Source organism: Phodopus roborovskii, unplaced genomic scaffold, assembly GCF_943737965.1.
Source record: "Phodopus roborovskii unplaced genomic scaffold, PHOROB, whole genome shotgun sequence".
Classification (NCBI taxonomy): Eukaryota; Metazoa; Chordata; class Mammalia; order Rodentia; family Cricetidae; genus Phodopus; species Phodopus roborovskii.
In genome coordinates, this window is record NW_026126418.1 from 15,278,888 (window position 1) to 15,294,791 (window position 15,904).

Here is a 15,904-nt window from a genome sequence, read left to right on the forward strand (position 1 = left end):
CCCCCCATCTCCCTGAAGAAAAGAGCAGGACTCCCAGGGACATCAACAGAACACAGCATAACAAGACACAATAAAACCAGGCACAAACCCTCACATCAAGGCTACGTGAAGTAACCCTGTTGGAGAAAAAGTGTCCCGAGAGCAGGCAAAAGAATCAGAAACACCCTCACTCCACTGCCAGGACCCTGTCTTCTTGAAACCATCTACTAAGACATTTTTAAAATAGTAATTATAAGTAGATATGTGATCACAAACTGGGATATGCCACGGAGGTACAAACTGTATTTAGCTGCAGTATATAGTGCCTAAATTTATCTGGCCGCAGCCTCCAGAAATAAACTACACTTCCCAGTCTTCCCTGCTACTAGGGAGGTCATGTGACTAAGTTCAACTCAAGGAGATTTAACTGAAGAGGTAAATAAAGCTCCCAGTAAACATCCTGGGGGGAGGAGGGGAGGGCTCCCTTTCTGTTGATTTCCCCCTGTCTCAGCAGATGGAGCTGCTATTTTGGACTCCAATGTTAAGCTTCATGCTGAGAAAGGCAAAGCAACAGAACAGGAGGTGCCTGGGTCACTGACACTATAGAAACTTTTTCCAGCCTCGTCCACTAGATCTTTTGGATGACAGACAGTAGAAGTATACCTGTTGAAGCCATCTAAGTGGGGGTTTCAGCCATTCACAGGCAAACTTAATTATAAAGGGCATTAACCATAAAGAAAAAATAGAGGCTTCAATGAGATTATGAACAGAGAAATAGGCTTCAGAGTTGGCATCAGATGAATTAACAACTTTCAGCAATGAGGTGAAGCCAGAGAGGTAGACTGGCAAACTAAGGCAGGGAAAGCCAACTTGAATGAGTATCAACTTAGGCCTAAATTCTCCTAGGCCAAAAGATATACTTTGGAATGTTAAAACTGCCTGTCAGGCTAGAGGTGTAGTTCAGTTATAATACTGCACTTGCCATGCACAAAGCCCTGGGTCCATCTCTAGAACTGTCAGGAGAAAAGAGAGAAAGAGAGAAAGGAAGGAAGGAAGGAAGGAAGGAAGGAAGGAAGGAAGGAAGGAAGGAAGGAAGGAAGGAAGGGAGTGAGAGAGAGAAAGGAAGGAAGGAAGGAAGGAAGAGGGAGAGAGAGAGAGAGAGAGAGAGAGAGAGAGAGAGAGAGAGAGAGAGAGAGAGAACACTAAAGCAACTGAGCATTTTGGCTCCGGAATCAGAGTGTCTTGATTCTGCCACGGACCACATACTGCCTGTCAGATATAAATGGAGGGGGAAGTACAAAATGAGAATGAATCCTGTTAAGGAAATGAATAACTGCTTCTACACATTAGCCTCACTATGGTTCTAAATAGGTTGAATTCCCTGATTAGAGTGGATCATCTATCATGAAGAGAATGTCACAAGGTTTTCAACTGCTAACTATTCCAGACCAAAGATTGGTGTCAAACTTTTTTTTTTGGGGGGGAGACAATGTTTCTTGTCTTTCTCCTATCTTAAAAATGAAACATATGTACTACAGAGATTTTAGAAAATACACACAGGAGAATAATAAGTATATAAGTATATGTAAAATCACCACCTCCCAACATTTTCTACTGATACTGTTTTCACACACATTTGCATTCCAATATACAAGTAATGCACATGAAATCATAAATGCTTCTTAGCAGAAGCTATCCTACATCACTAAATCATAATTTTATTTGGCTATTTGGCTACATAGCATACACTTTATTTAGCCAACCAAGTTTAGAAATGTTTTGAGTTAAAACTGTCATAAACAAATTGAATCCCTGTAGGTGAAACTGCCTTCTAAATCCACCCTAGAATTTCTATTCAGGAATCTCAAGCTACAGTTTAAAAGCACTAGAAACTTCCAAGCAAGCATTCAAGAAAATTCATAGAGGATGCTCACCAAAGACTTTATTTTTCCCAAACAAAGCACAAACAAACACTGAAGTTGTATTAATGAGTAAGAACTAGTAAGTCTACTGTAAGAATTGATCATTATTTACAATGTTGTATTTCTTTAATAAAGAAAAATGTTTGTATTTGTAGAATTAACTTGACAGATATATAAAAATGTATTGAGAACTAGGCAATGGTGGTTCATGCCTTTAATTCCACCACTCGGGAGGCAGAGGTAGGTGGATCTCTGTGAGTTCAAGGCCAGCTTGGTCTACAGAGTGAATTCCAGGATAGGCTCCAAAGCTACACTGAGAAACCCTGTCTCAAAAAACAAAAAGTAAAGAATAGCCTCTATAGCCTCTACAGGGTCATATATTTGGATCCTTAAGTCACCAGGGAATGGAACTCTTTGAAAGGATTAAAAGAATATGAAAGTTAGCCTCAAGGGAGAAAGTGTGTCACTGGGGGGTGGGCTTTGAGGTTTCAAAATCTCACCTCTCCCATCCCTCCCTCCTTTCCTCTATTTCTCTGCCTCCCCCACCACCTCTTCTCTGTCTCTGTCTCCCCCTACCCCACACTCTGCCTGTGAATCAAATATAGCTCTTAGATACTCCTCCAGCACCATGCTCCCAGCCATGATGACAATGAACTTAGCCTCTGAGACTGTAAGCAAGCCCCAATTAAATGTTTACCTTTATAAGAGTTGTCTCAGTTAATGAATAAAGCCTTGTTGGCCAATAGGAAAGCAAGATAGGAGGGACTAGGAGACAAGGAGGATTCTGGGAGATGTAGTAGAGAGGAGTCAAGATGTAGGCCATAAGAGGATAAGAGGTCTGGACTCTTTCCCCAGTAAGACCACGTGAAAACACTTAGATTGATAGAAATGGGTTAATATTTATGACAGAGCTAACCAACAGTTTCATAATTAAAAAGAGAGAAAGAAAAGAGTTGTCTCAGTCATTGTGTCTCTTCACTGCAATAGAACAGTACAGTAAGACACAAACCTTCACATTAGTTGTCACAAACAAAATTTTCAAATAAATGTAAATTTCTTTGATTGCTCCATTTTCCTGAAATGCAGCCTTCAGTTATTTTAACTTTGTAAAAGCAATTCCCACACCCAATCCACTAATCATTTTAAACTTCTTTCTCTGCTAGAATACGTGAAACTTTCAGCAAAAATGACTCACTCGTTGGCATCTTGTCAAAGGAACGCTGCAACTATGTGAAGGCTAAGAACTGACAGAGCTCTAAAGCCAGTTGTTACCAATATACATCACTTTGGAGAACCCAGTAACAAGTCCTTTTTACATTTTCCCTTACAAACCTTTCTCTGCCTCTGCAGCCCATAACCTCCCAGTTTTACTCTGACTCCTCCTAATCTAAAACACCTCTTATCTATGGAGAAACAAGATTGGAAAGCATTAAAGACAGAAAAATCAAAAGCAGTGGTTCACTCGGCTTAAAAGATTATCTGTGGTTCTGAAAGTTTACTTCTCCCTTCAGTGAAATAAAAAACATGATCAAAAATCTGTAGGGAAAAATTATTTGTTGCTATTATTTAGACTAAGATTCCACTAGCACTGAGCTGTTCACAGTTATTTGCTCTTTATTCCAAGATAGAAACTCTCTTTTAACTAGACAGAGGAGTGACAAAGAAGAAAAGGGATGCTCTATCAGCTTACCACACACATGTACTTAGAGCACTAGCAACTGTCACACTCCACCTGGTGGCAGAAACTGCCCCAGTTGATAAAGTGGAAGCTGCTATACAAAGTGATCAGAGCACTTTCCAGATGTCCTTGTATGAAACACAAGACAATCCTTTCTTACCCTACATAGAGTAACTTTAACACATTCCACCAAGAGTTTTCAAATAGCAGGTCAGCATCCAATAAACATTACCATAAAAGTCTGACAATACTTACAACTAGAGACCTACATAGGGAGCTACCTAATAAGTTAAATGTCAGCTCAAATCTTTATAAACAATTAAGAAGACACAGCCACTACAGGACTCCTATCACACACTCCCACTAACTTTCTTTGTCCCTTCCCCTATGGGTAAGCTACAGTTTAATTAACACAGTTAACAGCAGCCTGCCACATTGCTCTTAGGTATCTGCCAGTAGCATATACTCATGGGATACTCTAGAGACTGATTTCAACCAAAAATAAAAATAGATAAACAGCTCAAGCAAAATTAAACTGAGTCTGACTGCCCACACTTATTTTCACACATGAAGAAAAACAGCAGTTCTCTTAGAAGCTTCAAGCACACATATCTTTAGAACACAATGTTAAAAATATGTCCCCGCCTTCCCCTACCTGTTTCTCACTCAAAGCTGTGATTTTGGCTTGGAGTTCATGAAGCTGTTTCTTTAAGTCAGCATTCTGATTGGAAAGAAAAAATATCTGTGAGAAAGATATTCATTTGTTAACATAATAGTATCAGGAAGATTATGCATATACTGCATTACAAGTGATGAAGCAAGCTTTAGCTATCAAATTTTCCATGCATTAAATTATAAGCATAACATCAACCCCTAAAACAGGGAGAGCTTCCTCATAACTGTTTTAAATTACAGGAAGTTTTATACATTGTCATCTTGCACTCTAATAGTACCTTTCTTCTAAAATATTGTTATTCTTTATAGAAAGTATCAGTTGACAGAAAATCTAAAGCTCCACTAATCAGACAAAAACAGGAAAATGGAGGTTAAAGTATGCTACCCCACTGCTTAGCGGCATTATCAACAAAGATAAGAAGCTTTTCTCTACTTGTCCTCTCTTATTTCGTAAAACACATTTGTTATTTTAGCCTAGATTTGGAAAGCTGTCAGCACTGTAACTGCCTTAACAGTACATCATTCAAATCAACATGCTGAAATTCTAAGAATCGGAAAAAAAGAATACTATTTTAGATGAAATACACTGAGCATGCCTGCCTTTTGCGGGGGTGGGGAGATGGGATATTAAAGTTTTCAAGTGTAGCAGCAAAGCTCAAAGGCACCTCAGTGAGAGACTGGATTAATTGTTTTATACATAGTTCCTCGTTTCCCTGCCTGGTCTGTCAGGCACACATGCTTTCTGTACTCAGCTTACCTCATTTGGGATTTTTCAGGTGTATTTGACATAAGGCTTCTCTGAAGGCACATACTGTTGCCCAATAAGTTACTGACCCTCAGATTTTCCAGGTTAAGAATTTACTATTATATGATCATGAATTATCAGAACTGCTACCTTCTAGAAATACTTATTATTGACAATAGATCACCATGTTAAATATAAGGACCTAGCATAGCAATTCATTGCCACTTTTCCCTAAATTCAGGTTAAAGTGTAAACATACTAAATAAAAAATAAAAAATGTGGCCACAAAGGCTACTTCTCAGAGTCAATGAATTATATTAAAATACAACAGTCAGACAATTAAGTCATCGAGATGAATATTGTATAAAACTTAAGAGAAAATTAATCTGCCTCCGTACCAAGAATTTATTTTACTTTATCGAGAGGCATGTGTGACCCACTGTCTAATGGGTACCAAGAAGACACTACCTGAATAATAAATATGAATCACTGGAGAGCAAGGTAACTTTGGAGGAAGAATTCTCTATAGAAGAGAATAAAATATCCAAGTCAAAACGCCTATAAAAATTAAAAGATTAATATTTTATAAATTATTATGTTATGTAAGATACTTCTGAAACCTTCAAGGATTCTTTTAAAGATAAAAATTTCAAAGCCAGGTATGGTAGCACATACCTATAACCTCAGCACATGAGAGTTAAAGGCAGGAGGATTCAGAAGCAATGTCATCTTTAGCTACATATGAAACTTAGGACTACCTACCCTGGATCCCAAAACAAAACAAATTCAAACACTTTTTATAAATTATTCTAAAGTTTTTACTGTGAATGTAATAAATCTAGTACTTGGGTGTCCTATATATAAACTCCACACAATTAAAAATGGTTAGGGGGCATTTCAGTAAGTTTTGAGACTTAAAAGCCTGATTATTTCAGAATATGTAAATTTAATCTAAGCCAGTCCCTAATCTCAACATTTAAAGAGGTCAAGGGAGGAGGATGGTGAGTTTGAAGCCAGCCTAGAGTCTCAAAGGATGTTTGTTTGTCCTAGAACTTGCTCTGAGGACCAGGCTGGCCTTAAACTCAGAGATTCACCTCCTCTGCCTCCCAAATGCTAGGATTAAAGGCTTGTGCCGCCACCACCACTATGATCCCTCCACCCCTGGCTTCAAAAGTAGTTTTTTAAAGAAAATTTAAGCCATATGAAGACTATTAAACCTCCTTTTTCTTTTAAACAAATACTCATAGCAATTAAAAAACAAAATGACATAAAATTGCTTAAATGACAGCAACTTTATATGACTGGATTTTTTTAACCTATAAACATGAATATCAACAAGAAAATATATGTGCTGTTTGGGATGAAACTGTTTTAAATTTAACTAACATCTGCATTTTATTAGTTTACTGTCATTTTCAATTGTTTTTATATTTAAAAACTAAGTTAATAACATCAAGATTTTTTACCTGTGGATCCTGCTTCATTTGAGCAACCAGTTTCTGGTAATAAAAAGAGAAAAAGAACTGTCAGTCTGACATACTAACTCATTAGGGTTGGAGACACATACACATAAAATAAAATAAAAACAAATCAGTATCACCATGAAAATAGACTAAAAGTTTTGGTGATGTCTGTAAAAGGCTAATGAAGCACTTTTTCTAACAGAGAATCAACTATCCCTTTATATTTGAAATAAAAAGTACCTGACTTGTCAGTGTGAAGGAGAACAGTGATGTCTGCAATTTAAATAAGCAGGATGCAGTCTGGGCATAGTGGCATATGCCTTTAATCTCAGCAAACAGAAGGCAGAGGCAGGCAGATCTCTGTGTGTTCAAGGTCAGCCTGGTTTACATAGTAAGTTCCAGATAGCCAGAGCTACATAGTGAGACCCTGTCTTAAAACAAGCATAAACAGGATGTCCCAAAGGCCAAATACCCTTTTAAAACACTGTCACTATTGGGATTCACAAACTGGTTTGTAAAGAAGCTGTACCCATACAAAACAGGGCTGTATGTATACAGCAATGTACAGGTTTGGCAGGGGCCTCCAGTCAAGTGACTTTGTTCTGTCAGCTCTCACAGATATTAATCCCCTCTTCCGGCCTCTGTAGGTATCAGACACACATATGGTGCAAACATACATGCAGACAAACACTCGTACACATCAAATAATAAATAAACGTCAACTGACTTAGCCCAACTGGTAACAATAGCTTTGGACAGACAAATTCAAATGATAAAAGAATATGTAAAGGTTGTCTTCTAACACCCAAGACTGGGTACCTAGGATAAATAAACGTCAACTGACCTAGCCCAACTGGTAACAATAGCTTTGGACAGACAAATTCAAATGATAAAAGAATATGTAAAGGTTGTCTTCTAACACCCAAGACTGGGTACCTAGGATTAGCTCTTTTCCAAGAAAATTTTTCATATAATAATAGCAAGACAGGCCAGGTGTTGGTGGCACACACCTTTAATCCCAGCACTCGGAGGCAGAGACAAGAAGATCTCTGTGAGTTTGAGGCCAGCCTGGTCTACAAAGCAGTTCCAGGACAGACTCCAAAGCAATACAAAGAAACCCTGTCTCAAAAAACCAAAAATAAATAAATAAAATAAAAAATAAAATGTTATTTAAAAATTATACAAAATACACAACACACTCATCTACTTTATTAAATAGAAGCCAAGCTCTTATAGTTTGAGGTATGACAATATGAATTAATTATACAATACTACATAACAATGTGACTTACAAAAACTCCCAAACTGCAATATTATAATAAGTTCTTATGCCTTTTACATTTTTTTTTTTAGTCTAGTTATATCCCCTTTGCCCCCGTTGCTATGTATAGTCCTGGCTGTCTTGGAATTACCTCTGCAGACCAGACTGGCCTTGAACTCACAGAAACCCAACTACCTCTGCCTCCCAAGTGCTGGGATTAAAGGCCTGTGCCACCACTACCAGCTTAGTTCTTTTTTTTTTTTTTTTTTTTTTTTTTTACTTAAATGTATTTAATTAAAAATATTTGTTTTTGTTATTTTTATTTTAAGATATCTAAAGTTAAATATTTTATTATTAGTTTTGTGTATTAAATTAAATATATATTGTTTTAAATATTTTATTTGTGAGTGTATGTATACATGTGCCATGGTGCACATGTGGAAGTCAGAGGATCACTTTCAGATGTTAATTCTCTCTTTCCATTCTGTGGATCCCAGAAATTAAAATCATGTCTTTGGGCTTGGTAGCAGGCCCTCTATCCACTTAGCCATCTTATCCAACTCTTTAATTCTTCATTGCCAAGCAGTCAGCTAACAAATCCAGTTATTATTGTGCCTCTTTCTAAAAGCAATGAACGCAACTCAACTTTGCTGCTTCAAATGCTATGTGATAAACACATTGAACTAATTTTAAGATGAGTGATCAGGTTGCAACAGCCCACGAAATGCTTGGTGAATGATATGACATGTATTCTAACTGGTCAAAGTCTTTCTTCCTGGTACTAAAATACACAAGGTGTATATGATGAAATTCTACTTCACGTTTGACAAAACTATCCTTTCAGTAGCCTCATCTAAATCTGGACAGTAATGCATCATCTACAAGCTCAATAGAATGGAATGCATTTATCCTTACAAATCTAGCCACACTTCTATTTTAAAAGCTGATTTGGGCTGGGGAGATAGCTGAATGGGCAAAGGCTATTTCTACCCAAGACTCACAACCTTAGCTCTATCCCTAGAAACTTCCTGGTGGAAGCAGAGAACCTACTCCACACAGATGCCTTCTGATGTCTATATGTGTGCTGTCACACACACACATACACACACACACACACACACACACACACACACACTATATATATATATATATATATATATATATATATAATATTTTAAAAATAAAAAAAAAATAAAGTCTGAGTGTCCTTTTTGATGTGGTTACTGCAGAACTGGCTATTATCTGTAAAGTTATTTTTGAGGATGAAAGAGCTTCCATAACACAGGATTTTTAAAAATTGCTATTTATTTACTGTATATAAGTTTTTTGCTTGCATGTAAGTATGTGCATGATATTCTGCTTCATATTTGTACCACATGCATGCCTGCCACCCTCAGATGTCAGAGGTGGGTGTCAAATCCCCTGGAATTACAGTTACAGATGGCTATGAGCCACTATGTGGGTGCTAGGAATCAAACTTGAGTCCTGCAAAAGCAACAAGTGTTCTTAGCCTCTTATCAACTGATGCAGCCCATGGCGACACTAGAATTTAAAAACTGACTAATAAGATCACCTCTGCAGGAAATAAATAAGTCATCTTTCCTATGTATAAGCAGTTAAACCACATTTATACAAACAAGATGAGGAACTCACTAGACCATCCACATCCCAGATGACTTTAAACTGGAATTGTATTATCAGCTACTTCCCACTGAATGACTGATGCCATTTTTCATGATCTATATTATGTCAAAGATAAGAAAACCACATCCAAGTAGGCAAATCCAGACCACCACATTTCCTAAATAAAGTCTTATGAAACTGAGCCACGCCGTTTTGTTTACACACTGTTTCTGTGGCTGATCTGTCAGCTCAACAGCACAGCAGAGTAGTGACACAGATTATAAATGACCTGCCGTCTAAAATACTTTTTATCATCTGGCCCTTTACAGAAAAAGTTTGTTACCTTCTGCTTGTTTTATACTAGTCTCCACCCCATATAGAGTTAATACTCTGAAACAGACTCCAACACACACCACCCACAATCAAATGCTGGAGACTCCCCTCCCCATGGCCGCTAACACTTAAATATTTACTGACCATAAACTAAGTACACATTGGTGCATCTGCCTACACAAACTTGCACCACAGCAATATGCAACTTCTTAACACAGATTTTACCTTCTACCAAATTTCATTCCCTAACTAGAAATGCACCAAAAGTTGGTTTTCGCTTTAGTATTTAGTTAAAAGTCCATTCTTGCTTTGGCTTCCATCTAATACCCAAGATCCATTCTCTGGCATCATTTCTGGCCATCCGGAATGTATCATGTTCAAGAACTACAAGCATCATCATCACACAGCTGATGAGAACAGGACCAGTTTTCAGAATAAATACTATCATTTGGACTTACTGCTATTTTTTTTTTTTCAAAAATAGGAAAGTAGGGCACTAAGGAGATGACTCAGTTAATAAAGTGTTGCATAAGTCTTGAGTCTGAATCCCTGGCACCCATGAAAAAAGGCCAGGTGTGTGGAGGTATACCTGTAACCCTAGGGTTAAGTAATACAGACAGGGGATCCTAGGAACTCACTGGTCACCCAGTCTAGCCAGTGAGCTTCAGGTTCTGTGAGAAATCCTGTCTCAAAAGAAAAGTTGGACAGTAATAGAGAAAAATATCCAATGACCACCCTTGCCCTGTGTGGATGCACACACAAACACGTACTTGTGCATACCCGCACACATACACAAAACAACTTTGGAATTCACATAAAAGTGAAGAGAACCAACTCCACAAAATAGTCTCTGTCTTTTACACAAGCACCATGGCACATATGCCCACAAATGCACATCATGGACACACACACATGCATGAACACAAACACACACACATATACACACAAATAATTTAAAATATGTTAATTGGTTTGTAAATTGTACAGATTTAAAATGTACAATAATTAAAGATGAAAATAAAGACTATAATTTGGGGGCTGAAGAGATGACTTAGCAGCTAAAATCATTTGCTGCTCTTGCAGAGGACCCAGGTTTGTTTCCCAGAACCCACATCAGGTGACTCATAACTGCCTGTAGCTTCAGTTTCATGGAATCTGACACCATCTTCTAACCTAGTAGAGCACTGCATGTACAAAGTGCATGTAACATATACTCAAGTATACACATAAATAAAAATATTTAACTAAATATTTAACTTAAAAGGCTATTTCTTTATACTTAAAATAGGTAAATATATAAACAGACTGATATCTAATATTCAGAGTGTTAAAATAATTGTGTAACAGCTATGGTTGTTCTGGAACTCGTTCTGTAGACCAGGCTGGCCTCAAACTCACAGAGATCTGCCTGCCTCTGCCTCCTGAGTGCTAGGATTAAAGGCTTGTGCCACTATCATCTAGCTACTTTATTATTTTTATTTAGAGTGTATATGAGGGAGAATCAGAGAGAGAGCACACATGTACACCTACAAATGGAGGTCAGAAAACAATTTTCAGGACTCAGTTCTGCTCCTGCTATGTAGATCCCAGGGATCAAACTCATACTGTAAAGCTTGGCAGTAAGCATCTTTACCCACTAAACCACCTTGCTCACCCTAATTATAAATTCTTAATTGGACTTTAAAACATTATCATGAAGACTAAATTTTTCAAAACTATTATGTTTATGTAAGTCGCATACCTGATTTCAAATTATGAAATAAGATAATACTTAAAAAGTTCAATTTAGTTGCTGGAGAGATGGCTCAGAGGTTAAAAGTATTGCCTGCTCTTCCAGAGGTCCTGAGTTAAATTCCTAGCAACCACACAATGGCTCACAACCATCTATAATATGGTCTGATGCCCTCTTCTGGTGTGCAGGCAGACATGCAGACAGAACACTGTATACATAATAAATAAATATTTTTTTAAAGTTCAATTCATAGATAATTCAAGAATTATTTATTTGGGACATGTATCTTATGATAAGGATACAAAAGAATGTAAACTGTATTCTACCTGCTCTCTGCCTTCTGAGTTCTGGGATTAAAGGTGTATGCTATCATTGCCTGGCATAAACTGTATTATAAAATTTCTTAAATGAGGAAAAAAATTATCTTCAATTCACACAGATTCCAAATTGTTACTGTATTCCTAAAATCTACTGGTGACAACAGTTTTAAACAATTATGAATTTAAGTCTTGTTACTTGCCACTAACCTGAAATGGGTTCAATATTCCTCTGTATTAAAATATTCTCATTGAGAACCCTGGCTGCTCTCTCAGAGGAGCTGGGTTCCATTCCCAGCACCCACATATAACCCTTATAACTCCAGTTCCAGGGAATCTGATCTCTTCCCCTGACCTCCACAGACACCAAGCACACATGTAGTGCACATACATGCTATACACATGAAAGAGCAGCAGCAAGGACTTCCAAACAAAGAACTCCATGGGGAAAAATAAAAACAAAAACACACATAGCACATAATTTTCCTGTCAATTCTAATCCACATTAATTCTAGGGTAATAGGAAAACCCAAATCAAAAGTCCAATATATATCCCAACATTTTCAGAAATCAATGCTGTATTAGATCACACGATAAAAACAAGAGGAACTATACCCCAAAACAAATACTTTAAAAAATTACAAGTTTTGTGGTGCTTAGAAAGTTTAAACAGGAAGACTGACAGTTTGAAGTAATACCCTAAAACTAAAGTATATTCTGACTGGAAATGCAGCTCATGGTAGAACAGTCACTGCCATCTGCAAAGTCCTGAATTCAACCCAAAATATCACACACACAGAGGAGTTCCCTTCATCCATTCATCCATCCTATCCCCACATTCACAAATGTTATACAGTCAAAAGTAGCCAAATCATCATTTATCTGTGGTGACATATTATTTATGATTTATTAAAGCTTGCCTAAGGATTCAGAAAGCAAGTCAGCCACAAGCCATTGAAACTAGACACACACCTTTAATCCAGCAGCAAGAAGTTAGATGGTAGTACACACCTTTAATCCTAGTACTCAGGATTAAGGAACAGACAGATCTCTGAGTCCAAGGCCACCCAGATCTATACAAGACTGATCCTGTCCTAAAGAGAAATAGTTCACACAAAGATGATCTCAGTAGCTAGGATCACATGCCGTTAATTGAAGCATTAGGGAAGTATATAAGACAGAAGCTAAGTCTCAGTCTCAGGATTATCCAGCCACACTGAGTGAGGAGAGGCAGCAGTATGAGGTTTGGTGGAGGCAGGATTACCTTTCAGTCTGAGGTAGAGTGAGAGGTAGTGCCCGGCTGCTTTGTTTTTCTAATCTTCAGCTTGAAGTGTGAACCTCAATATCTGTCTCTGGGTCTTTTATTTTTCCTGTTACATTTATCACTTTTGAATACCAGACTATGCACATGTAGGTTTATTTGTGTACCTCAATCTCAATGCCCAGCTGATGTCTAAAAAATGAAACAGTGATAGCCTGTTTATACAATAAATGTTAATGATTTAGTTATTTTCCTGTCTTGATTATAATCATGTTTGTTTATGTATTTCCATGTCAACATATACAAATTAAAATCTATATTAAGTGTTTTATTCAGTGTTTTATACACTATAGAAATAAGCATAAAATGAATATAAAATTTGTATATACATTTTCTAATTATATACTTTAAAGGTTTGTTTACTTTTGTCTGAGATAAAAGTGTAAAGATTACAGCATTTTAAATATTGATGACAGCAACCAGATTTTCCTTACCAAAGATTGGAATCATCAAAAAAGAATAAAAAAGACTGTGACGAGGCACAGAGATGAGTCATAGATGAGCACAGGTGTTAGTATGTTTAGTAAGTATATATACATTAGCTTACATACATCTCATTTTAATTATGGTGTAATGAGGAAAGTGAGTGTACTAGGGAAGCACAAGTTCAAGGTCAATGTAGTTTACATGGGGAGTTCCTGGCCAACCAATTTGATCTAGTGAGGCCCTGTCTCAAAAGATCAAAAATAAATTAAAACACACACACACACACACACACACACACACACACACACACACACACACACACGAAAGGTATCATGTGTACAGAAGACCTTCACATGGGCTAGAAAAACTATAAAAAGAGTTGTTTTTTCCAATATGAAAAAAATATTTCCAGTCCTTTCTCCGGAAAAGATGTCAGGAGTATCTTATTAAGGTTCTTAAAAGCAGTGGAAGTGTGTTTGTGGTGCAGTGACTGTGGGCAAATGACATGGTCATTGGGTAAGTCTTAGAAGGATTGCATAACCTGACCAAACACAGAGCTAGGCCTGTTTCCTTAGCAACACAGTATGTATGGACAGTCAATCACACAACATACCTGGTGAACCTGAATTTCCACTTTAAGAGCCTCCTGTAGAGTCTGCAACTCCATCCTCTACCTTCTCCACTTTCTCTTATGTCTGCTAATTCTACAGTGTCTTCAGCCTCCGCTTAAAATAACAAGCTCCTCTTGTTGCTGCAGCTGTAGAGATCATAAAATGTTTGGGATCATTGTGCTGGGAATGAAGAAAATTTTTGTCAAAATAATTAAATTAAAAATATTATATTTTGTAACACAGGAAGAAAGTATCCCCCAAAGAACTTTTAAAAAACAATTCAGTACCAAAACTTTCTGGGTTTTCTTCTTTTGAACATTCCTCTATAGAACACTTCAAATAACTGAGAAAAGAAATACAACAGCATACGTGATGGTCAACAGAGCACACTAACACCCACTGTGTGCTCAGCACTGAGGGTAGGGAGCTGAAAGACCACTTCCACCTAGATCAGAGCTTTCAGGGGAGGGTGTCATCATCCAGAACACACAGACACAAAATCAGAGTGGACCGAGAGTTCCCAGTCTCCCAGAGGTTAAGGCAAATACCATGGGAAAGGTATTTTAATCTGATTGCATTCTTTCTCTATTCTGAAAACAAGTCCTAAAACAAAGGGAAAGCCTTGAGTGAGTTAAATGTTTTAACTAACAACTTAATTATTAAACACAAATACAATGCCCTGAAACACTGAAGTTATAAGAGGAGCTGGAGGGACCCACCTTTATGGGTAGAACTTGAGATAGTCTAACACTGGCACATGTTCCTAGCTTTGAAGTGACCATTGTCTCTTTTTCAAACTTGCCAGTGCATTTCTCTGACCATACGTGTAACTGTATGTGGAGATGTTGTCTGGATTTATGACTGTAAAAGGGATGCCTGATCTCACCTTCCTGTCCACACCATCACTGCTGCAGCTTAACCAAATGGCTAATTTTTCCTTTAACTTTTTTTTTTTCTTTCCTTAACTTTGACCATGATAAGGGGTATTCTATCAAAGTAAAAGTAATGATTGTCTGTATAAATATAAACTTTATTAAAAATCTCTTTTTTTCCCCCTTAGACCTATAAACACTGTAGCTGGTGCTGCTTTTTGTCACTGAGGAAGGAAACCTGTACCTGACAACAATATGAGAGTCACAGCCACCAGGCTCTCTAGCAATCATTTACACACTGACAGTCCTCATTAGCCTGAGTTTCTTAAACTCTTTTTTAAAACTGAGTTCACAGAGCTACGATGAAATCATTAACTATAAAATATATCCTTAGGATTTCTAGTTTCCATTATATTTACTTCACCTCTGGGGTTACAACATCAATAACAGTCTCTCCTCAGGGTTTATACATTAGATTATATAAAAATCAGAATATTCTAACAAATTAAAATCTCAAAGGACAAAATTCTTTCAAAGACACATGTCGAGAAGTTGGCAAAGATTTACTGTTAACCAAAAAAAAAAAAAAAAAATTCTTACAGGCAGGGTATTAAGGGGGAATAATTTTTAAAAGGAAACATATCATGAACTGTTTGGAATACCAGAATCATTAGTAACTCATGCAGAGCAAAATTTCTGTGGTCATTTACACTTTCTCAATTTGCAACTGCTAATTTGAAAACTATACCAGCTATGTCAATTTTAAATGCTAAAATAATCTCCCTTCTCAAACTCTTAATTTATACATGACAGTTCTGTTTTACAGGGTTTCACTGTGTAACCTAGACTTGCCTTAAAGTTCCTGTAGAGCCCAGCCTGGCCTTGAATTTATAATCCTCCTACCTTGGCCTCCTGAGTACAAGGATTATAAATGTAATCTACCATA

General features: G+C 37.2%; 1 protein-coding gene across 10 annotated transcripts in view; it reads right to left on the bottom strand.

Moving 5' to 3' along the window:
• Positions 1-15,904, bottom strand: part of Phf21a (PHD finger protein 21A) — a 169,373-nt gene that overhangs the window by 119,500 nt on the left and 33,969 nt on the right. For 6 of the 10 annotated variants that reach the window (XM_051184141.1, XM_051184145.1, XM_051184140.1 and 3 more), the window contains exons 4-6: positions 14,089-14,232; positions 6,466-6,498; positions 4,235-4,300 (exon numbers count right to left, since the gene is read on the bottom strand). In XM_051184141.1, coding sequence (XP_051040098.1) covers positions 4,235-4,300; positions 6,466-6,498; positions 14,089-14,142 — 153 coding nt within the window. In that variant the 5' untranslated portion in view covers positions 14,143-14,232. Of the gene's footprint in view, positions 1-4,234; positions 4,322-6,465; positions 6,499-14,088; positions 14,233-15,904 lie in introns of all 10 variants that reach the window. The other 4 variants (XM_051184142.1, XM_051184138.1, XM_051184137.1 and 1 more) reach the window with 1 other exon arrangement.